Below are 24,667 nucleotides of genomic sequence, written 5' to 3'. Positions count from 1 at the left end.
CAGCATTCAATATAATGCAGTTACTGTCTGTACTATTTGTACTTTGACTTCAGTCAACTTAACCTATTGGGAGAGCTGTTGTTTTTCCATAAGGCTAAGCTGTTTTACAAACAGCATGTGGTGAATAGGAAAATGATCATGTGTAATGAGTATTTGTGTAATGTTGTCATGTGCTCCCCGCTTTGATTCTCTAAGATTAGTCAGTGTGCATGACAACATGACGACATACACATTACAAAATACAGGGTACTGTGTTACTGTAGATACTGAAAACCAAATGTAGATAACAATCCATGTTATATAAAAGATCTCGGTGGGAAAGCCAGCATTAGGTATCGGTAGAATTGCCCAGTGGTAGTAGAGGAGAGCAAAGTATGGAGAAGTCTTGCAGTGTAAAGTGTGCGCAGTAATATGACTACAGAGGTGTACTGTATTATGCCATCAGCCCGCCCCTGTAGGCTGTGTGAATGACAATGAGGAAGCGTAGGCTGCTGCTGCTGCTGACAACGACAGCTACACAGTAGGGAGCAGTGCCAGAGGGAACTGGGGATCTTATAAACGCAAACAGTCCCTGTCACCATCTGCAGTTCATCCCTGGGCTGTGGCTGGTTATACAGGAACACATGGATCTGAGGGGAGATGTGCAGTTGCTGGCCTGGGTTACTGCAGCTGTTGTCCTGCTGACTGTACTGGTATTCTCCACTCTCCCGTTCCTGACTGACTACTTTCGGAAATGGAAAATAATGAAGCCAATTCCAGGATTGGGGCCCAATTACCCACTGATTGGGGACGCACTGCAGCTGAAACCTAACGGTGGAGGTACAGTATATATGAAAGTTGTGGGACACGCAGCACTGTAGGGGTCATACTACATGGATGATTACACCACCGCAATGTATGTATTGGTAACAGAGCCGTAACTAAACTTTTTGGCGCCCTGTGCCAGAAAGAGCATTGGCGCCCTCTCCCCATCATTTTTCAAATAGGGACATAAGACATGCACCCGAAAAAGGGCCATAGCCTCATGGGGAAGGGCCAGGGAAGAGATAGGGGAGGCCAGGAGATGCTGAGGGTAAAAGAAGGTGAAGCTACAAGTGAGAATGATAATAAACAGAAAACTGACAGGCCCAAACAGTGCCCCCTGCCCTGCGCTGCTCTATGCCATGGCACAGATCGCACTACCCTAGTTACGGCCCTGTGGTAACACTCTATGTAAATAATAACGGTTACACTCCAATGTATGGTAACGTTCTATGTAAATAATGAGGTTTGCGCTCCAATGTATAGTAACATTCTACGCAAATAATAACGGTTACACTCCACTGTATGGTAACGTTCTATGTAAATAATAACGGTTGCACTCCAATGTATAGTAACATTCTACGTAAATAATAACGGTTACACTCCAATGTATGGTAACGTTCTATGTAAATAATAACGGTTGCACTCCACTGTATGGTAACGTTCTATGTAAATAATAACGGTTGCACTCCAATGTATAGTAACATTCTACGTAAATAATAACGGTTACACTCCAATGTATGGTAACGTTCTATGTATATAATAACGGTTGCATTCCAATGTATGGTAACGTTCTATGTAAAAATAATGAGGTTTGCGCTTCAATGTATAGTAACATTCTATGTAAATAATAGCGGTTGCACTCCAATGTATAGTAACATTCTATGTAAGTAATAATGGTTGCTCTCCAATGTATAGTAACATTCTATGTAAATAATAACGATTGCACTCCAATATATAGTAACGTTCTATGTAAATAATGACGATGAGAAGTCATAACTGTCAATCATCATTATTTACAGTACATAGAATGTTGCCATACATAGCACTGCAATGCTTAAAGTATTTACATCCGACAATCAGGCTACAGCATATAAAGAAACAAGTTATTCTATACACTGGAAGTACATTATTAAAAAAAAAAGTTTGTTTATCCTGTATATTCATATTTACAGAGATTATGCAATTTGCACTCTCGCCAAGGGCAGTGGCTCCCTATTCTAAATATAATGTCATGCAGGTGGTTTTACATTTGCAACATGTGGAATAATTAAAATTTTGACTGCTTTGTAAAAACTATTACCGTATGTTTAGCAAGGCCCAGATTCCATATGGCATAAATGCGCTGTGTCAGGTGTTAGGTGCACTCTACATAATGAATAGCCCATCTATGGGGTCAATCATAATATGTGCGAAGGATGCGAGTTGCCATTGCAACGGTGTTAAAATGCCAGCACTTCGCACGCCTCACTGCCGCACCGAGCCCAAATTCGCTGAATTTTGTGAGCAAAATTCAGCGAATCCGGGCTGCCATAAAGTGCGGCCAAGGGAACCAAATCAAACAAATGAGACAAAAAAATTAGACATGCTTATATGTTTTTTTGAGGAAAATGATCCAATATCACATATCTGTGAGTGATACCTTTAGGCTTAGCAGATATTTTGAGGATGAAATTAGAGTCAGGTATTTTCAATCTATGGGATGACAATCAGATGTGAGTGGACAACCTGTCTTTTTAAAATAACAGGGATCTAAGTCTGTTGTTCATAACACATATTTGTGGCAGTGTATCATGCCATGAACAAATGAGTTATCTGAGAGCCTCAGAAGAAAAGTTGTTGATGCTCATTAGGCTGGAAAAGGTTCCAAAAACCATCTCTAAAGAGTTTGGACTCCACCAATCAACGGCCAGACAGATTGTGTACAAATTGAGGAAATTCCAGACCATTATTATCCTCCCCAGGAATGGACGACCAACAAAGATCACACCAAGAGCAAGGCGTCTAATAGTTTGCAAGGTCAAAAAGGAACCCAAGATAACCTCTAAGTAACTGAAGGCCTTTCTCACATTAGCTAATGTTAATGTTCCTGAGTCCACCATCAGGAGTACACTGAAAAACAATGGTGTGCATGGCAGGATTACAAGAAGAAATCACTGCTCTCCAAAATGAACATTGCTGCCCGACTGCAGTTTGTTAAAGATCACATGGACAAGCCAGAAGACTATTGGAACAATGTTTTGTGGACAGATAAGTCCAAAATAAAGCTTTTTGGTTTAAATGAGAAGTGTTATGTTTGGAGAAAGGAGAACACTGCATTCCAGTATAAAAACCTCATACCATCTGTAAAACATGGTGGTGGTGGTATCATGGTTTGGGCCTGTTTTGCTGCATCTGGCCCAGGACGACTTGCCATCATTGATGGGACAATGAATTCTGAATTATACCAGAATATTCTAAAGGAAAATGTCAGGACATCTGTCCATGAGCAGCATCTCAAGAGAACGTGAGTCATGCAGCAAGACAACGACCATAAGCACACAAGTCATTCAACCAAACAATGGTTAAAGAAGAATATACTTAAAGTTTTGGAATGTGGAGGGACCTGAAGCGAGTAGTTCACGAGAGGAAACCAACCAACATAACAGAGTTGAAGCTGTTCTGAACAGAGGAAGTGGATAAAATTCCTCCAAGCCGATGTTCAGGACTAATCAACAATTACCGGCAATGTTTAGAAGCAGTTATTGCTGCACAAGGGGGTCATACAAGATACTGAAAGCAAAGGTTCACATACTTTTGACACTCACAGATATGTGATATTGGATCATTTTCCTCAATAAAAAAATTAGGACATTTAATTATTTTTGTCTCATTTGTTTGATTTGGTTCTCTTTATCTACTTTGAGGACTTGTGTGAAAATCTGAGGTAGTTTTAGGCCAAATTTCAGCAGAAATATAGAAAATTCTGAAGGGTTCACAAACTTTCAAGGACCACTATAAAATGGACATTAACAAATAGGTCACTAGAAAAACTAAAAAAAAACAGGTGCTTACACTGCAAAGACATTGGGGATCTTGGAGGGCAGCCCTATACCTATGCATAATACATTATCCTATTGATGGCAAGATCTGGCAGGGGATAAAGATATACCCAGACAGCTTATGGTACAATCATTATTGTAAAGCACGTTACTTAGCTGAAGGTACTAATAATAACACCTTTTTTCAAACGTCACTCATTGATGAATAACAGAAACATAATGAAAATAAACATATGACTTCAACCAGTAGATGGCTATAGAGCCATAAAGGATACATGGAAGAACAGATAAATATGGGGTAAAAGGTCATGGCTTCATGAATGATAAGGAGCATAAAAACAGTAGCTTGGCAAAATGTTAGCACCAGTTGGTACGAGTGTCTTCTATCCAGTTTGGAACACCATAATGGTCTGTTGTCTCAAACATTATTTGACCACACCTGTTATTCAGAAACAAACACAATAGGACAGCATGCCTATGCTGATTCCTGTCCACCACCGAAAGCACCTACAATGGGCATGTGAGCATTAGAACTGGACCATGGAGGAATAGAAGAAGGTGGCCTAGTCTGATGAATCGCGTTTACTTTTACATCATGTGGACGGTCAGGTGCGTGTGTGTCGTTAACCTGGGAAGAGATGGCATCAGTATGCACTATGGCAAAAAGGCAAGCCGGCGGAGGCATTGTGTGATGCTCCGGGCAATGTTCTGCTGGGAAAACTTGGGTCTTGCATTTCATGTGGATGTTATTTTTACACATACCACTTACCTAAACATTGCTGCAGATCAAGTACACCCCTTGATGACAACGGTATTCCCTGATTGCAATATCCTCTTTAGCAGGATAATACACTGTACAACTCTGCAAAAGTTGTTCAGGAATGGTTTGAGGAAGATGACGAAGAGTTCAAGTTGTTGACTTGGCCTCTAAATTCCCTAGATCTCAATCACAAGTCTGAGCTATGGAGCCTCTACATCACAACTTACAGGACGTAAAGGATTTGCTGCTAATGTCTTGGCAGTGGCGTCACTTGGGTTAGTTTCACCCAGTGCGCTACTGCAGACTTTGTCACATGCGCCTAAGAGGCCATTTGTTTTTAAAGCCACGTCCCCTGGTGGATAACATTTGGGGGGGTGGGTGACTGCTTGTCATGCTTCATTCTCATCATGCTCTGGGCTTGTACAGTGCTCTGGGAGCTGCTGGACAGCCCCCAGACTCTCCTGAGTCCCGGCACAGTGTGGCTGATGTGGCTCCATCCCTTTGCTCAGTGACACCAAAATAGAAGAGCAACTCTGCTATTTTGGTGTCACCCTCTCAGATGGTGTTACCCAGTGCGGTCTGCACCCCCCTAGTGACACCACTGTGTCTTGGTAGCAGATACCACAGGACACCTTCAGACTCAGAGTCTTGTGTAGTCCATGCCTTGATGGGTCAGAGCTGTTTTGGCAGCATGAGGGGGACCAGCAAAATAGTAGGCAGGTGGTTTTATTGTGATGGCTGATCAGTGTGTGTAGTTTAGTTTAATAGTTGATTATCCTATGATATTCCAACTAACAATTGATCTAAAAAACAAGCATAAACAAAACAACAAAATATGGCGCTTATAGTGTTATAAATAATTAAAAAAATTATACTTGATTTTGCCTGTAGTACCAAGCGTATTTCAAAGAACGATTAATACTACAGACATAATCAAGTATCATTTCTGCAATGATTACACTATGGGCCTGTATCAGAGATGGACGGTATTGCACAGCCACAAGGAGGTGCCTGTACAATACTGTCCAACAAAATGTAAATGCAGCAGGAGGTGTCTATAGGAAATAGACACCTCCTGCATTTCATTTGCGATCTGAGTGCAGCATCCGTAGACGCTATCTCGGATCACCATCGCAACCATCGTGACCAACAATCGCGATGGATGCTATTGCAGTCTACCATGCTGAGACTTACTCAGCGACACGCCCCCATTTTGGAGAACAGTGCTGGTTCTTGTTCCCCAAACGCCTCATCATGTCAATTATGCTGCAGCCTAGGGGGATCTGCGAGCAATCTTGCAGGACGCATTCTGCACATACGCAGAACGTATTGGCGCAGACCCACAAACTTTGGAGATGTACGCTCGTCGCTAACCATCGTGTTGTCTGTACCATTTTGATCTTATGCACTTTATTGTATGTTTTACCACTTTGTATGGTGCTATAGAGCCTTTTTAGCACCATATAAAGAAAAGTTAATACAGGGCCGAAACTAGGATATCCGTCACCCGGTGAAAGGCAGCAATTTTGCGCCCCCTCCCTTCCTGTACCTGGAGTTTGTCCTTGCTCCTCCATAAGGCAGTGCATTACTCAGACATCCCTGGTATAGTGACTTACATTATTCCACACACCATAATGCCCATTACACATTATGCCACACACTGTAATGCCTATTACCATAGTGCCACTTACATATTTGCCCGACACCATTTTATATCCCACAGTAAGGCTTCTAATTACTTTAAAATTACCTGCTCGTTGCCATGGGGGTTTCATGCTCGTTGCCATGGGGGTTTCATGCTCGTTGCCATGGGGGTTTCATGCTCGTTGCCATGGGGGTTTCATGCTCATTGCCATGGGGTTACATGCTCGTTGCCAGGGGTTTTCAAGCTCGTTGCCAGTTGTTTTCAAGCTCGTTGCCAGGGGTTACATGCTCGTTGCCGTGGGTTACATGTTCGTTGCCGTGGGTTGCATGCTCGTTGCCGTGGGGTTTATGCTCATTGCCGTGGGGTTTATGCTCGTTTCCAGGGGGGTTTATGCTCGTTTCCAGGGGGGTTTATGCTCGTTGCCAGGGGATTTCACGGGAGAAGATGCAGCTTTCAGCATTTTCTCCTGGCAGCGCCAGTGTTCCCGGCACTTCCGGGAACGCTGTGTGCATTGCGCTCTGCTAACAGACACTAGAGGTCCAGTAGGACCTCTAGCATCTGTCTCTTCCTTGGCGGCAGACATTTTTGGATGGCCGTTTTCAGCAGTCCATGCGGACGGCTAGTCCGCATGGAATCTGCTGAAAACGGCCATCCAAAAATGGCCGCCACCAAGGAGGAGACAGACACTAGAGGTCCAGTAAGGACCTCTAGCATTTGTCTCCTCTTTGGCGGCGGCCATTTTCGGATGGCCGCCGGATGGCTGAGTCAGCTTTTTCACCCCCACTGCAATCCCCACCCGGTGCACGTGCACCTCTAGCCCCCCCCTAGTTGCGGCCCTGGTTAATAATACACAATGATGTCATGCAGCCACTTTTTTCTTGCCAACATTGAAGTACCATGCTGTGGCCATAACGTTTTGCAATAAGCACTCCATAAAGACCCTCGCTGAATATATTTACAAGTGGCAAACTTCAAGTTAATTTTTCTAACAAGCACATCCAGGAGAGCTCTCAGGGGCCTATTTATTAACCAAACACTTATCTTGGCTTTAAAACATTACTTAATACTAAGCTATAACATTATTTTTTCACCATGGCAACTGGGTGATACTCAGCTACAACTGTGAAGAATTACCACATAACGCTTAGGCCTGGTACTTTTAAGTTTCTAGTTTCATTGTTAGAACAACAACAAAAAGCATGTAGAGGTTGAGTCTCCCATATCCAAAATGCTTGGGACCAGAGGCATTTTGGATAATGGAATATCCCGTATTTTGGAATATTTGCATATCATAATGAGATATCTTGGGCATGGAACCCCAATATATATACCCCAATATACTCACAGAATGCATTTATGTGTTATATACACCTTATACACACAGCCTGCAGGTAATTTTATACAATATTTTAAATAATGTTGTGGCTCAAGCAAAGTTTGTGTACAGAAATGAAATTAATTTATGTTTCATATACACCTTATACACATAGCCTGAAGGTAATTTAATACAATATCTTTTATAATTTGTGCTTTAGACAAACTTTGAGTACATTGAACCATCAAAAATCAAAGGTTTCATTATCTCAGTGATGCCAAAATAATTCCGTATTTCGGAATATTTGGATATGGGGGACTCAACCTGTATATATGTATTGCATCAATACATAATTTTTTTGAGTGTGGATTCAAGGAGCTTCACTATTTAAATACATAGTCAATAGATCGACACCAAATGGTCAACAGGCAATAGGTCGAGAGGGTCAAGATCAAAAGATTGACTGTTAAATGGTCGATTTGGACTAACGTCAATAGGGTCAAAATGGTCGACATGATGAAAAGGTTGACGCACAAGTAGTTGACACAGAAATAGTCAACATGTTTTTTTTAAATTGTAACCCTAATTCTCACGCTAACCCTCCCCCTGGTGCCTAATCCTAACCCTTCCCCTAGTGCCTAACTCTAAAACTCCCCCTGTTGCTTAATCCTAACACTCCCCCTAGTGCCTAAACCTAACTGTTACCTTTCGCAGCTTAACCATAACCCTCCGCCAAGTGCCTAACGCTAACCATAAATATCATGGAAAACCATGTGTTGACCTTCTATGTGTCGACCATTTGGGTGTCGACATTTTGACTTTGTTGACCTTTTGACCCTGTTGACCTAAGTCCATGTTGAACCTTTTAAATGTCAACCATCTGGTGTCGACCTATGGACTGTCTATCTAGACACTGTAGATCTTCCATCCCTGTCCCTATTTTTTTCAGTTTTCTCTATATTTTAACGCTGACCTGAGATCACATGTAAAGGGCAAAGTGAAAAGAGCTGTGATAAATATTACTTATAAGGGGCCTGTTTAGCAAACTGAAGTTTCCGAACGTTTTAAGTATCCCAACGATGTGGGAAAGACTTAACGGAGAAAGTAACGCAATTATCTTCTTCATTAGTGCCCGAATACTAAATCATCGCATTGTAGAGAGGAAGCCATTGCCATTGCTCTCTACAGCACTTGACATTTTCTGCTCTGCTGCAAGCAGAAAAATTTAATTTCCTAAATGCTTACCTTAATTATCACCATCTGAATGTGGAGTTATATGCTGAAAATCCTTATTTTTTTCGGAAACTGCGGGGACAAATGGATCTTTTCCCATCAGTCCTTGCATGCAACTGCAACAAAGGCTGTAGAGAGCTGGCCCAGGCCCTGTTACTTTCGTGGGTGTGGCCTCATTGCGAGAGCCCCACGCCCCCCTTAGGAAAAAAAGGAAAGGAGGTTGGGGGCGCTGTGAGCCCCTCAGCCAGAGGCAAATCCAGAAAGGGGGGCACAATCAGTGTGATCGCACCCCCCCACACTCACACAGGCAAAGGAGAGCAGACTGATGCTGCTATGCGGCAGTAGTCTCCCTGGACCCACTGCAGCCCAGCACAAAGCAGTGTGTGCTGGGCTACTGAAAGGTAGGAGGGAGAAAGGGGGCGTTGTCAGACCCAGGCCCTCGCCTGGCCCCTCCAACAAGCCAGGGCAATTAGTACTTGCTCCAAACCCTCTTGGCGCCCCTGACTGTAAACAAAGGCTGCAGATGTACTTCAGGGTCCAGCTAGTATATATAGCACAAGAGAGGTGAGAGATACAGCAGAAGAGAAAATAGGTAAATAGCTCATGGGTGGGGACCTGCACTCAAGCATCCACAGACACTGATAATCCAGCTTTTACCCTCTGGGTGCACGTTAGACGTGCCTATACTTTCTGGTCAGATGTAATCTGCATTAGTCTGTGTCTTTCCTATCCTATGTTAACGTGATTCAACAAAAATTGCTTCATGACCCTCGTGCCCCTGGACTGTTCACTTTTGCTTGGTTAAGTGGGTGGCTGTGGAAATGTGTGTGGCAGGGTGCTGGTGGTGGCTGGCTCCGGGAGACTTGCTCATACTTCTGGGCGGCCGGTAGCACCACCCGATTTTAGGAGTCTCCCGGCCATTTCGGGAGAGTATTCAAATACCTGGAATTTTTGGTGTTAAAGACGATACACATCCACTGTGATTCAGTGGAGAATTGTGAACCTGACAGTTGCTCGGACACAATTGGAATCACTTGGAAAAGCCGCTAGCGTCTCACTTTCTAATGCCACTCTGGCTGTCCCTACAAGATTAACAATTTTGCCTATTGAACAAACAAACCAAGATTTTTTTTTTTCACAAATATAAAAGCTATTTTAATGTTTTCAACTATGCTGTGCATGAATCTATGTTTTATTTCATTTTGTTACTGTAAGTGGCAGCTTTTCTAGTACTGAACAAATCCGCAATGTATCAGAGATGTGAGACAAATGGGGGTTCCATACAAAAGGTCGACAATGATTTGATCGGTAACCGAAGTTTGACTTAACAAAAGGTCGACAGTACAGAAGGTGACAGATACAAAAGGTCGACTGGTTCAAAAGGTCAATATGGAAATGGTCGACACTTTTTCTTTTCTTTTAAGGTTTAGGCACTTTCCGGAGGGTTAGAGTTAGGCACAAGGAGGCTAAGTTAGGGTTAGGCACCAATGGGAGGGTTAGAGTGAAGATTAGGATTTAAAAAAAATAAATGTGTTGACTATTTCTGTGTCGACCATTTCTATGTCAACCTTTTGAATCTCTCGATATTTTTAACCTGTCGAACTTTTGTACTGTCAACCTTTTTTTCTGTGTATTGTATCATACCCAAATGGTCAGGTCCAGCAGCGGCTCCTGCCCTCTTATCTGAGGGGGGCTGCTGTTGCTGGTGTTCTGGCCATGGCGGACTGGCATCTGCGCAATAGATCTGCCAGGCACCGAGACTGGCGCATGCGCATGAGTGGCGGTGGCGTCACGTATGCGCATGACACCTGCTTCTGGGAGCTGTATTCACTCCAGGCCAGAGAAGCCATGTAGTTCTGCCCGAAAAGTAGAGCAGCGGCTTCCACCTCCCCCTGGGTCTGCCTGTCCTGTGTGTGACTGGCAGGTGGCACTACCAATGGGAAGCCACCTCCAGTCACAGTGTAGCCAGTACAGTCACGGACTGCACTTGCTCACTGAAGTGGAGGATTTTACTGGGTTGGGGGTAAAAATCCGACATTGGTCAGGTCATGGTTATACTTTTGCAAAAACATACAAAAATTCCTGGAAGATCTAGTCAGTGATCTTCTCATTGTATTGGTATTTAGATTACTGTACTTACATACCTAAAACTTTTTTTCCTCAGATTTCTTTGAACAAATTATTGAATACACTGAGGTACTGAGAAACCTTCCACTGATTAAACTTTGGCTTGGTCCTATGCCCTTCTTAATAGTGTATCATGCAGAAACTGTAGAGGTGAGTAGCATGCTCTGTGAATGCATTTATTTATTTCCATAACATTTTAATAAAAACCAGTTAGTGATTGCATGCCGGATAACATGATGCTGCTGGCAGAGCCACTGGGAAGTGTCATTGTCACATTATTCAGCCAGTAGGGATGATATGCATCTTCATTCACAGTAGACTGCTGCCCAGCATGACATAGTTGTAGCTGAATGCACTAAGGGGTATATTTACTAAAGTGAGAGTTTTTAGAATTGGAGATATTTACCCATAGCAACCAACCAGATTCAAGCTATTATCTTCTAGAAGGTGCTAGATAAATGTTAAGTTGAATCTGATGGGTTGCTATCTGCAACATCTCCATTTCCAACAACAACAACAACAACAACTCACACTTTAGTAAATATACTCCTAAATCCCCTAAATCTGAAACTAGGGGGTACATTTCCTGGTTTTGTGTTTAATATTATTGCCCCTTTAAATCCAGCTGAAGATGTGGCAGCTTTGAAAAGCGCTGCTTAGTAATTAGACTTTTTGGTGCCCTGTGCCAGAAAGAGAATTGGTGCCCCCCCCTCCCATTTTTTAAATAGGGACATAAGAGAGTGCACCTAAAAAAGGGCCATTGCCTCATGGGGAAGGGCCGATGAAGAGATGGGGGAGGCCAGGAGATGCTGGGGATAAAAGAAGAGGAAGCTACAAGTGAGAATGATAATAAACAGGAAAATTGCCAGGCCCAAACAGCGCCCCCTGCACTGTGGTGCCCTGTGCCATGGCACTGGTCACACTACCCTAGTTACTTCCCTGTGCTCAACATTTAGGTAGGCAATATCATTACAAAATAATCAGTGCTCAAGATTATATATATATATAAATTAGGGATGTGCGCTGGACCATTTTTGCCGGATTTGGATTTGGTTCTAATTTGTCGTCTGGCTTTGGATTTGGATTTGCCAAGCTGCGGTGACTGGCTTTGGATTTGGATTTTTATACAAAAATGTACAAAAAAAAGCTTTTTTTTCTTCCTAGAGTATTATTAACCTCAATAACCTTAATTTCCAGTCATTTACAGTCAATTTAGACCACCTCACAGTTTAAATGATAGTTTTCACCATTATTGGCCAAAGGTTGCAGTGAGCTGACTGGTTACCAAGCGACAACGCAGTGGCACAGACACCACAGTTTAAAGCACATCTATGACATATTGCCACACAGCAGTGGCAGAAATGAAAAGTAGTGCACCCACCCAGTGGGGTACGGCCAGCAGAATCACAGTACTTGTTTACAAAGTGGGCTACAGCCCTAGGAGTCACAGTGCACAATCTTATTCACATTACACCACACATAGTGTCCCTGATTCACATTACACCATAAAGTAGTGTCTCTTATTTATGTTACGACACACAGTAATGCCCCTGTTACACAATGTCCACAGTAGTGACCCTTTTCCACAATGCCCACAGTAGTGACCCTTTTACACAATGCCCACAGTAGTGACCCTTTTACACAATGCCCACAGTAGTGACCCTTGTACACAAAGCTCACAGTAGTAATGCCTCTTATACAATGCCCACAGTAGTAGTGCCACTTATACAATGCCCCCAGCAGTGGTGTCTCTTACACAATGCCCCCAGTAGTGGTGCCTCCTATGCAGTCCCCTTAGTAGTAGGGCCCCCTATGCAGTGCCCCCAGTAATATTATGCCCCCCAGTAGCAGTGCCCCCATTAGTAGTATGCCCCCCAGTAGCAGTGCCCCCATTAGTAGCCCCCCAGTAGTAGTGCCCCCATTAGCATGCCCCCAGTAGTATGCCCCCAGTAGCAGTGCCCTCATTAGCAGGCCCCCAGTAGTAGTGCCCCCATTAGCAGGCCCCCAGTAGCAGTGCCCCCAGTAGCATGCCCCCAGTAGTAGTAGTGCCCCCCAGTAGTAGAGCCCCCATTAGCAGGCCCCCACTAGTAGTAGTGCCCCCATTAGCAGGCCCCCAGTAGTATGCCCCCAGTAGTATGCCCCCCAGTAGTAGTGCCCCCATTAGCAGGCCCCCAGTAGTAGTGACCCCATTAGCAGGCCCCCAGTAGTATGCCCCCAGTAGTAGTATGCCCCCCAGTAGCAGGCCCCCAGTAGCAGGGCCCCAGTAGTAGTGCCCCCATTAGCATGCCCCCAGTAGTAGTATGCCCCCCAGTAGTATGCCCCCAGTAGCAGGCCCGCAGTAGTAGTGCCCCCTGTAGCATGCCCCCAGTAGTAGTATGCCCCCCAGTAGCAATGCCCCCAGTAGCAGGCCCCCAGTAGTAGTGCCCAGGGGCGCCGAGAGGGGGGGTAGTGGGTACAGATTACCCGGGCCCGGGCTTCCTGAGGGACCCGGCGGTGGCCCGGGTCCGGCGCCTCTCCCCCTCCCTCACAGCAGCCCAGCACACAGTGTGTGCTGAGCTGCAGTTGGAGACTGCTTGTGGCTGCTGAGCAGCAGCCACAGCAGTCTCCTATGCCTGTGCCGGGGAGCGATCACACTGATCGCACCCCCCTGGCTTTGCGCCGGGCAGAGGGGGCTCAGAGCGCCCCCCCCCCTCCCCAGCGCGCTGCAAATAATTTTTTTTTTCTCGGCAAGGGGGCAGGCTGCGCCTCCCGCGATTAGGCCACGTCCCCTATTTATTTTTGGTCAAAGCTGGGACAGCTGGGGTATCAAGTATACATTATATATCACCACAGGAAAGGCACAGATACCATGCTTGCCCTCCTGAGGGCTTATTCTCACTGACCTGAGCTAATTGCTTCTATAAAGTCCTGACACAGGAACACAGTGTAGGTCTATGGCTACACATAAGTACATGTTCTGTACAGCTGTACATTACTTTAATACAAAATGTCAGTTATATACAATGGACCGTATTCAATTAGGTGCGAAAAGTCCCGCTGCCGAGGTTTTCGTTGTCATCGCTGGATTTCAATGCGGAAAAGTATCGCGCTCATCGCCGCTTATCCCCGTATTCAATTACACAAAGTACTGCCAGATTTGCGTAAATCAGCCTGACACCCCCCAAAAGATGCACTGACATGGGGGATCACCATGGATACCCCCGAATAGCCCTGGTATTTGGGGAATTTAAATTGTCTCAATAGGTGCTATTTTGCGTCTTTGAATAAGTGATGAAGAATAGCATTTAGCATTTTATTTTATTAATTTATTTAAGTAGTTCCAGTTGGGGTACATGAAAATGGGTGCTAGCATATTTTAAAGTTGCTAAAGTGAATTTTTATTTTATGAATCCACCTTCCACAAGCACCTGTAATAAAAAAAAACACCTGGGGCATACTTGGAGGACACCCTGAAGTCTATTTAGCTAGTTTTTAAGTTGACCCCCAACTTTGGACTTTTTCGCCCCCAAAACAAAAGTACTTTTTTGGGGTGATCTAAAGTCTTTTTTAATTTTTTTTTACGCAGATTACCTTTGGGGGACTGTTCCAAGGCTGCAAGGGGGTTCCTGCAACTTTGCACCCCAAAACCCCAATTCTGCACTTTTTTTCGCCTGCTTTCATAGGCAAATCTTTTTTGCTGGATACTATGCGCAGACTTTTCACACTGGTGAAAAGTCTTTGGAATTGAATACGGGGATAAGTTTTCGCCTGGCGAAATGACGTCACCAGCAAAACTTTCTCGGCGAAAACGACTTTTCACCGCTATTTGAATACGGCCCTATATGTAAGTTATTTATACAAAAACTGAATCTGAGCAGAAGATAAATGTTTTACTACAGTTTGGTTGTATTTCCTATTCTCGTCGTTACCACTTTCCTCCATGTTCTGCCTGTGGGGTAATTACCTGAATTAAGTTGTGCCCTATAGGGGTCTATTCATGAAGCAGTGAAGAGAGTGGATAAGTGTGCCAGTGGAGAAGTTGCCCATGGTAACCAATCAGCTCTTACCTATTATTTTATAGAATGTGCTTGATAAATGAAACCTCAAAGCTGATTGGTTGCCATGGGCAATTTCTGCACTGGCACACTTCACTCTTTTCACTGCTTCATGACATATTTTACATGTGACATATTTTAACTAGGGGTGTGCACCGGCCACTTTCGTGTTTTGTGTTTTGGTTTTGGATCTGGATCTTTCTTCGTGTTTTGGATCTGGATTGGTTTTGCCAAAACCACCCTTCCGTGTTTTGGGTTCTGGGTTTTGTGTTTTGGATCTGTATTTTTTTTTTAAAAAGCATAAAAACAGCTAAAATCACAGAATTTGTTGGTTTCTCTGCTCCTATGCTATTATTAACCTCAATAACCTTAATTTCCACTCATTTCCAGTCTATTCTGAACACCTCACACCTCACAATAGTGTTTTCATGTCCAAAAGGTTGCACCGAGGTAGCTGGATGACTATGCTAAGCGACACGAGTGGGCGGCACAAACACGTGACCCATCTAGGAGTGACACTGCAGTGGCAGACAGGATGGCAGTTAGAAAAACTAGGCCCCAAACTGTACATAATGCAAAGAAAAAAAGAAGTGCAAGATGGAATTGTCCTTGGGCCCTCCCACCCACCCTTATGTTGTATAAACAGGACATGCACACTTTAACAAATCAATCATTTCAGCGCCAGGGTCTGCCACACAACTGTGGCTGAAATGATTGGTTCGTTTGGGCCCCCACAAAACAAGCTGGCAATTAATGTGTCCCTGCACAAACTGGCTCTACGGAGGCAAGATGTCATCCTCATCCTCCTCATCCACCGATTCCTCACCCTCTTCAGTGTGTACATCCTCATCCTCACAAAGTATTAACTCGTCCCCACTTGAATCCACCACCACAGGTCCCTCTGTACCTTCTGGAGGCTGGTCTCCCTGGAAGAGCTGATAATTCATTTTGATGAACATCATCTTCTCCACATTCTGTGGAAGCAACCTCCTACGCCTTTCGCTGACAAGGTTCCCGGCTGCACTAAACACTCTTTCGGAGTACACACTGGAGGGGGGGCAACTCAGGTAAAATAGAGCCAGCTTGTACATGGGCCTCCAAATTGCCTCTTTTTCCTGCCAGTACAGGTATGGACTGTCTGACATGCCTACTTGGATGCTGTCACCGATGTAATCCTCCACCATTCTGTCAATGGTGACAGTATCATATGCAGTGACAGTAGACATGTCAGAAATTGTTGCCAGGTCCTTCAGTCCGGACCAGATGTCCAAACTTGGTCCTGCCTGCCCTGCATCACCGCCAGCGGGTTGCTTAGGATACCTAAGTTTTTTCCTGGCAGCCCCAGTTGCGGGAGAAAATGAAGAAGGAGCCGTTGACGTGTCACGTTCCGCTTCAGCTGACAGTGTGTTCACCAGCAGGTCTTTGCACCTCTGCAGGCTTGTGTCGGCCGGAAAGAGAGACACCACATAGGCTTTAAACCTAGGATCAAGCACGGTGGCCAAAATGTAGTGGTCTGATTTCAACAGATTGACCACCCTGGAATCCTGGCAAAGCGAATGAAGGGCTTCATCCACAAGTCCCACATGCCGAGCGGAATCGCTCCGTCTTAGCTCCTCCTTCACTTTCTCCAGCTGCTTCTGCAAAAGCCTGATGAGGGGAATGACCTGACTCAAGCTGGCTGTGTCTGAACTGACTTCACGTGTGGCAAGTTCGAAGGGCTGGAGAACCTTGCACAACACGGAAATCATTCTCCACTGCGCTTGAGTCAGGTGCATACCCCCTCCTTTGCCTATGTCATAGGTGGATGTATAGGCTTGTATGGCCTTTTGCTGCTCCTCCATCCTCTGAAGCATATAGAGGGTTGAGTTACACCGCGTCACAACCTCTTGCTTCAGGTGATGGCGGGGCAGGTTCAAGAGTGTTTGCTGGCGCTCCAGTCTTCGGCACGCAGTCGCTGAATGGCGAAAGTGGCCAGAAATTTTTCGGGCCACCCAAAGCGTCTCCTGCACGCCCCTGTCGCTTTTCAGAAAATTCTGCACCACCAAGTTTATTGTGTGAGCAAAACATGGGACGTGCTGGAATTTGCCCAGATGTAATGCCCGCACAATATTGGTGGCGTTGTCAGATATCACAAATCCCCAGGAGAGTCTAAGTGGGGTAAGCCACTGGGCGATGATTTCCCTCAGTTTCTCTAAGAGGTTGTCAGCGGTGTGCCTCTTACTGAAACCGGTGATACACAGCGTAGCCTGCCTTGTAACGAGCTGGCGTTTCTGAGATGCTGCTACTGGTGACGCTGCTGCTGTTGCTGCGTAAGGTGATACATCTACCCAGTGGGCTGTCACAGTCATATAGTCCTTAGTCTGCCCTGTTCCACTTGTCCACATGTCCGTGGTTAAGTGGACATTGTGTACAACGGCATTTTTCAGGACACTGAGGACACTTTTTCTGACGTTTCTGTACAGTCTCGGTATCGCCTGCCTAGTGAAGTGGAATCTAGACGGGATTTGGAACCGGGGACACACTACCTCCATCAATTGTCTAAATCCCACTGCACTAATGGCGGATACCGGACGCACGTCTAACACCAACATAGCAGTCAAGGCCTCAGTTATACGTTTTGCTTCAGGATGACTGCTGTCGTACTTCATCCTCCTCGCTAAGGACTGTTGGAGGGTCAATTGTTTAGTAAAAGTAGTGGTGTTCCTACTTCCTCTCTGGGATGATGAACGACTCCCAGCAGCAGCAACAGCAGCAGCGGCAGCAGTAGGCGTAGCAATGCAGGATCCTCCAGAGGAATCCCAGATAGGAGAGTCAGTCATGCCAGTGACATGGCCTGCAGGACTACTTCCGATCCTGACTAAGGAGGAAATTGACGAGGAGGGAGTTGACGGTGTGGTTTGCAGGCGCTTGGATACAACAGGACAACAGGATTTAGGTGTCCCTGGACTGCTTACGGTCTTAGCCAAAGTTTCTGAACTTGACAGTAACTTTTTATGAACGCGCTGCAGGTGCCGTATAAGGGAGGATGTTCCTAGGTGGTTGACGTCCCTACCCCTACTTATTTCACCTTTACATATGGTACATATGGCAAGACAGTTGTTGTCCGGATTTGGATAGAAATATTGCCAGACCAAAGAGGTGGAATGTTTGGTCTTCTGCCCAGGCATGACCGTGATGGGCTTTTTCATCCCACGGACAACAACTGTCTCCCCTGGAGCCTGATTTAAACAAACCACATCACCATCAGAATCCTCCTCGCCAACTTCCTCCTCAGCGCCAGCTACACCAGTATCCTCATCCTGTTGTACTTCAACAGTGACATCTTCAATTTGCATATCAGCAAGTGGACTGTGGGTGCTCATTTCAGCACTTGCAGGGGGCGTGCAAATGGTGGAAAGAGCCACCTCTTCCCGTCCAGTGCTGGGAGGGTCAGGCATCGCAACCACCACCACACTTGGACTCTCCTTGGGGATTTGTGATATCTTCTTAGAAAGCACAGTTCTTCGCTGTGCTTTTGCCAGCTTAACTCTTTTGATTTTTTTAGTGGGAGGAGGGCTTCCATCGTCATGTGAAGCTGAACCACTAGTCATGAACATACTAGGGATCGACCTTAGCCGTTCCTTGCCACTCCGTGTCGTAAATGGCATATTGGCAAGTTTACGTTTCTCTTCAGCTGATTTAAATGTCTTTTTCAAGGTCATTTTCCTGAACTTTGCCATTTGGGATTGTATGTGCCCTCTACTATGACATTGGGCATCGGCCTTGGCAGACGACGTTGATGGCATGTTATCGTCTATGTCATGACTAGTGACAGCAGCTTCAGCACTAGGAGGAAGTGGTTCTTGATCTTTCTCTATTTTATTTTTATCTGAGAAAGTTTGGTCCTCCATTTATGTTATATCGATTTGATATATACGTGCGGCTAAACACAGAAAATAATTTTTTTTTTGGTTTGGACTGGAGTGTACTTTGTGGGTTACAGCACCCTTTAACGGTCAAGCCAGCCGGCCCTTTACTTATGACACAGGCGCACTCTTGGCACTACTTTGTTGATGCACGTGCGGCTACTGCGCACACAATTCACAAACACAGAAAATAATTTTTTTTTGGTTTGGACTGGAGTGTACTTTCGGGGGTTACAGCACCCTTAACGGTCAAGCCAGCCGGCCCTTTACTTATGACACAGGCGCACGCTTGGCACTACTTTGTTGATGCACGTGCGGCTACTGCGCACACAATTCACAAACACAGAAAATAATTTTTTTTTGGTTTGGACTGGAGTGTACTTTCGGGGGTTACAGCACCCTTTAACGGTCAAGCCAGCCGGCCCTTTACTTATGACACAGGCGCACGCTTGGCACTACTTTGTTGATGCACGTGCGGCTACTGCGCACACAATTCACAAACACAGAAAATAATTTTTTTTTGGTTTGGACTGGAGTGTACTTTCGGGGGTTACAGCACCCTTTAACGGTCAAGCCAGCCGGCCCTTTACTTATGACACAGGCGCACGCTTGGCACTACTTTGTTGATGCACGTGCGGCTACTGCGCACACAATTCACAAACACAGAAAATAATTTTTTTTTGGTTTGGACTGGAGTGTACTTTCGGGGGTTACAGCACCCTTTAATGGTCAAGCCATTTTGCCCTTTACTTATGACACAGGCGCACGCTTGGCACTACTTTGTTGATGCACGTGCGGCTACTGCGCACACAATTCACAAACACAGAAAATAATTTTTTTTTTGGTTTGGACTGGAGTGTACTTTGGGGGTTACAGCACCCTTTAACGGTCAAGCCAGCCGGCCCTTTACTTATGACACAGGCGCACGCTTGGCACTACTTTGTTGATGCACGTGCGGCTACTGCGCACACAATTCACAAACACAGAAAATAATTTTTTTTTGGTTTGGACTGGAGTGTACTTTCGGGGGTTACAGCACCCTTTAACGGTCAAGCCAGCCGGCCCTTTACTTATGACACAGGCGCACGCTTGGCACTACTTTGTTGATGCACGTGCGGCTACTGCGCACACAATTCACAAACACAGAAAATATTTTTTTTTTTGGTTTGGACTGGAGTGTACTTTGGGGGTTACAGCACCCTTTAACGGTCAAGCCAGCCGGCCCTTTACTTATGACACAGGCGCACGCTTGGCACTACTTTGTTGATGCACGTGCGGCTACTGCGCACACAATTCACAAACACAGAAAATTATTTTTTTTTGGTTTGGACTGGAGTGTACTTTCGGGGGTTACAGCACCCTTTAACGGTCAAGCCAGCCGGCCCTTTACTTATGACACAGGCGCACGCTTGGCACTACTTTGTTGATGCACGTGCGGCTACTGCGCACACAATTCACAAACACAGAAAATTATTTTTTTTTGGTTTGGACTGGAGTGTACTTTCGGGGGTTACAGCACCCTTTAACGGTCAAGCCAGCCGGCCCTTTACTTATGACACAGGCGCACGCTTGGCACTACTTTGTTGATGCACGTGCGGCTACTGCGCACACAATTCACAAACACAGAAAATATTTTTTTTTTTGGTTTGGACTGGAGTGTACTTTGGGGGTTACAGCACCCTTTAACGGTCAAGCCAGCCGGCCCTTTACTTATGACACAGGCGCACGCTTGGCACTACTTTGTTGATGCACGTGCGGCTACTGCGCACACAATTCACAAACACAGAAAATAATTTTTTTTTTGGTTTGGACTGGAGTGTACTTTCGGGGGTTACAGCACCCTTAACGGTCAAGCCAGCCGGCCCTTTACTTATGACACAGGTGCACGCTTGGCACTACTTTGTTGATGCACGTGCGGCTACTGCGCACACAATTCACAAACACAGAAAATAATTTTTTTTTTGGTTTGGACTGGAGTGTACTTTTGGGGGTTACAGCACCCTTAACGGTCAAGCCAGCCGGCCCTTTACTTATGACACAGGCGCACGCTTGGCACTACTTTGTTGATGCACGTGCGGCTACTGCGCACACAATTCACAAACACAGAAAATAATTTTTTTTTTGGTTTGGACTGGAGTGTACTTTCGGGGGTTACAGCACCCTTAACGGTCAAGCCAGCCGGCCCTTTACTTATGACACAGGCGCACGCTTGGCACTACTTTGTTGATGCACGTGCGGCTACTGCGCACACAATTCACAAACACAGAAAATAATTTTTTTTTGGTTTGGACTGGAGTGTACTTTCGGGGGTTACAGCACCCTTTAACGGTCAAGCCAGCCGGCCCTTTACTTATGACACAGGCGCACGCTTGGCACTACTTTGTTGATGCACGTGCGGCTACTGCGCACACAATTCACAAACACAGAAAATAATTTTTTTTTTGGTTTGGACTGGAGTGTACTTTGGGGGTTACAGCACCCTTTAACGGTCAAGCCAGCCGGCCCTTTACTTATGACACAGGCGCACGCTTGGCACTACTTTGTTGATGCACGTGCGGCTACTGCGCACACAATTCACAAACACAGAAAATAATTTTTTTTTGGTTTGGACTGGAGTGTACTTTCGGGGGTTACAGCACCCTTTAACGGTCAAACCAGCCGGCCCTTTACTTATGACACAGGCGCACGCTTGGCACTACTTTGTTGATGCACGTGCGGCTACTGCGCACACAATTCACAAACACAGAAAATAATTTTTTTTTGGTTTGGACTGGAGTGTACTTTGGGGGTTACAGCACCCTTTAACGGTCAAGCCAGCCGGCCCTTTACTTATGACACAGGCGCACGCTTGGCACTACTTTGTTGATGCACGTGCGGCTACTGCGCACACAATTCACAAACACAGAAAATAATTTTTTTTTGGTTTGGACTGGAGTGTACTTTCGGGGGTTACAGCACCCTTTAATGGTCAAACCAGCCGGCCCTTTACTTATGACACAGGCGCACGCTTGGCACTACTTTGTTGATGCACGTGCGGCTACTGCGCACACAATTCACAAACACAGAAAATAATTTTTTTTTGGTTTGGACTGGAGTGTACTTTCGGGGGTTACAGCACCCTTTAACGGTCAAGCCAGCCGGCCCTTTACTTATGACACAGGCGCACGCTTGACACTACTTTGTTGATGCACGTGCGGCTACTGCGCACACAATTCACAAACACAGAAAATAATTTTTTTTTTGGTTTGGACTGGAGTGTACTTTGGGGGTTACAGCACCCTTTAACGGTCAAGCCAGCCGGCCCTTTACTTATGACACAGGCGCACGCTTGGCACTACTTTGTTGATGCACGTGCGGCTACTGCGCACACAATTCACAAACACAGAAAATAATTTTTTTTTGGTTTGGACTGGAGTGTACTTTCGGGGGTTACAGCACCCTTTAACGGTCAAGCCAGCCGGCCCTTTACTTATGACACAGGCGCACGCTTGGCACTACTTTGTTGATGCACGTGCGGCTACTGCGCACACAATTCACAAACACAGAAAATATATTATTTTTTTAGCACTTGGAGGGAGCACCCCTGATGGACAGAGCACCCCCTGGACAACACTACAGCACTCCTTTAGGACTGGGACACTGCACAGGACTTTGGAGTGGACACAGCCCCTATGGAGAACTGACTGCACAACACAGTCCAGCCAGCCCCTATGGACTTTGAAGTAGTGGACACAGCCCCTATTAACAACAGCAGCACAGCACAACACAGCCAGCCCCTATGGACTTTGAAGTAGTGGACAACAGCAGCACTACACTACACTACACTACACAGCCCTAACTCCCACCCTCCCTCTTCACTGTCCACAGCCGAGTGAGAAAATGGCGCCGACGCGGGTACCTTATATAGGATCCAAAACCCGCGAGACTCGGAAGGCGGGATGATGACGTTTTGCCTCGATTTCAGATCCGAGTCAGGCGGGAAAAGTCGAGCCTGACTCGGATCGGACTCGGATCGGGGGGGCTCGGGGGGGTTCGGATTTCAGAAATCCGAACCCGCTCACCCCTAATTTTAACACTATTTATTTATGTGCTCTGTGGAATAATAATTGGAAGAAGTCTGTGCCATCAGCCCGTACCATTTGTGCAGAAGCTGCACAGTTGTGGATTTGTATATGAAACTGTAGGTGGACTTTGTCACACACACCAAGTCCTAGTACCGCAACCATTAGTAAAATAAAACATGGCCTATCTGTACCATACTCATTACTCATATCAGTAATATGAACCATATTAAAAATAACTAATTGCTTCCGTATGTGTATTGTTTGGATTGATTCTTGCTGGAATATTGAGCATGGGGGAGGGTAAATCATTTCATTCATTAGTGGACTTTATACCCAGTGATGGAGTTCCTACAAAACAGTAAAACGTAATATAAAGTGCTAAGGTTTTCTTTTATCTGCAAATACATGGCTCTAAGCACGTACAGTACATTCATATATGCTGAATCAGGGTAACCAAAACTCCAGATTGCTGCACTTATGTAACATTGACATAAATGTATTTAGTGTGTACACATAATTTGAGCACAACATCTGTCAGTGATGTACAGTATATAATAACATCCAGTAACTGTAATAACCCTACAATTAGTGGGCCCAAGTGTCTCTGCAGTCCCCACATGGATGTCAGAATGCTAAGTAAAGTTCAGTATTTCCAAAACAGATCTTGTAATTTTCCTCCTCCCAGAGTCACCCAGTCTCCCGCACCATCAATACCACCACCACACTCTCCTCAAGCACCCAGCCTCCCTCACCATCAATACCACCACCACACTATCCTCAGTCACCCAGCCTCCCTCACTATAAATACCACCTCCAAACTTTCCTCACTCACCCAGCCTTCCTCACCATCAATACCACCACCACACTTTCCTCAGTCACCTAGCCTCCCTCACCATCAATACCACCACCACCACCACACTTTCCTCAGTCACCCAGCTTCCCTCACCATCAATACCACCACCACCACACTTTCCTCAGTCACCCAGGCTCCCTCACCATCAATACCAACACCACACTTTCCTCAGTCACCTAGCCTCCCTCACCATCAATACCACCACCACACTTTCCTCAGTCACCCAGCCTCCCTCACCATCAATACCACTACCACACTTTCCTCAGTCACCCAGCCTCCCTCACCATCAATACCATCACCACCACCACACTTTCCTCAGTCACCCAGCCTTCCTCACCATCAATTCCACCACCACACTTTCCTCAGTCATCCAGCCTCCCTCACCATCAATACCACCACCACCACACTTTCCTCAGTCACCCAGCCACCCTCACTATCAATACCACCACCACACTTTCCTCAGTCACCCAGCCTCCCTCACCATCAATACCAGCACCACACTTTCCTCAGTCACCCAGCCTCCCTCACCATCAATACCACCACCACACTTTCCTCAGTCACCCAGCCTCCCTCACTATCAATACCACCACCAAACTTTCCTCAATCACCCAGCCTCCCTGACCATCAATACCACCACCACACTTTCCTCAGTCAACCAGCCTCCCTCACCATCAATACCACCACCACACCACACTTTCCTGAGTCCCCCAACCTCCCTCACCATCAATACCACCACCACCACCACCACACTTTCCTCAGTCACCCAGCCTCCCTAACCATCAATACCACCACCACACTTTCCTCAGTCACCCAGCCTCCCTCACTGTCAATACCACCACCAAACTTTCCTCAGTCACCCAGCCTCCCTCACCATCAATACCACCACCAC

At 45.7% G+C, this 24,667-nt stretch overlaps 1 protein-coding gene across 1 annotated transcript in view; it reads left to right on the top strand.

Moving 5' to 3' along the window:
* The first annotated feature begins 387 nt into the window (after positions 1 to 387).
* Positions 388 to 24,667, top strand: part of CYP4V2 (cytochrome P450 family 4 subfamily V member 2) — a 99,477-nt gene continuing 75,197 nt past the window's right edge. The window contains exons 1-2 of the mRNA XM_088478817.1: positions 388 to 819; positions 10,960 to 11,072. Coding sequence (XP_088334943.1) covers positions 624 to 819; positions 10,960 to 11,072 — 309 coding nt within the window. The 5' untranslated portion in view covers positions 388 to 623. The remainder of the gene's footprint in view (positions 820 to 10,959; positions 11,073 to 24,667) is intronic.

The sequence above is a fragment of the Taudactylus pleione genome, unplaced genomic scaffold (genome assembly GCF_031769625.1).
Source record: "Taudactylus pleione unplaced genomic scaffold, aTauple2 ptg000218l, whole genome shotgun sequence".
Lineage (NCBI taxonomy): Eukaryota > Metazoa > Chordata > Amphibia > Anura > Myobatrachidae > Taudactylus > Taudactylus pleione.
This window is presented reverse-complemented; position numbering and strand designations above follow the sequence as displayed.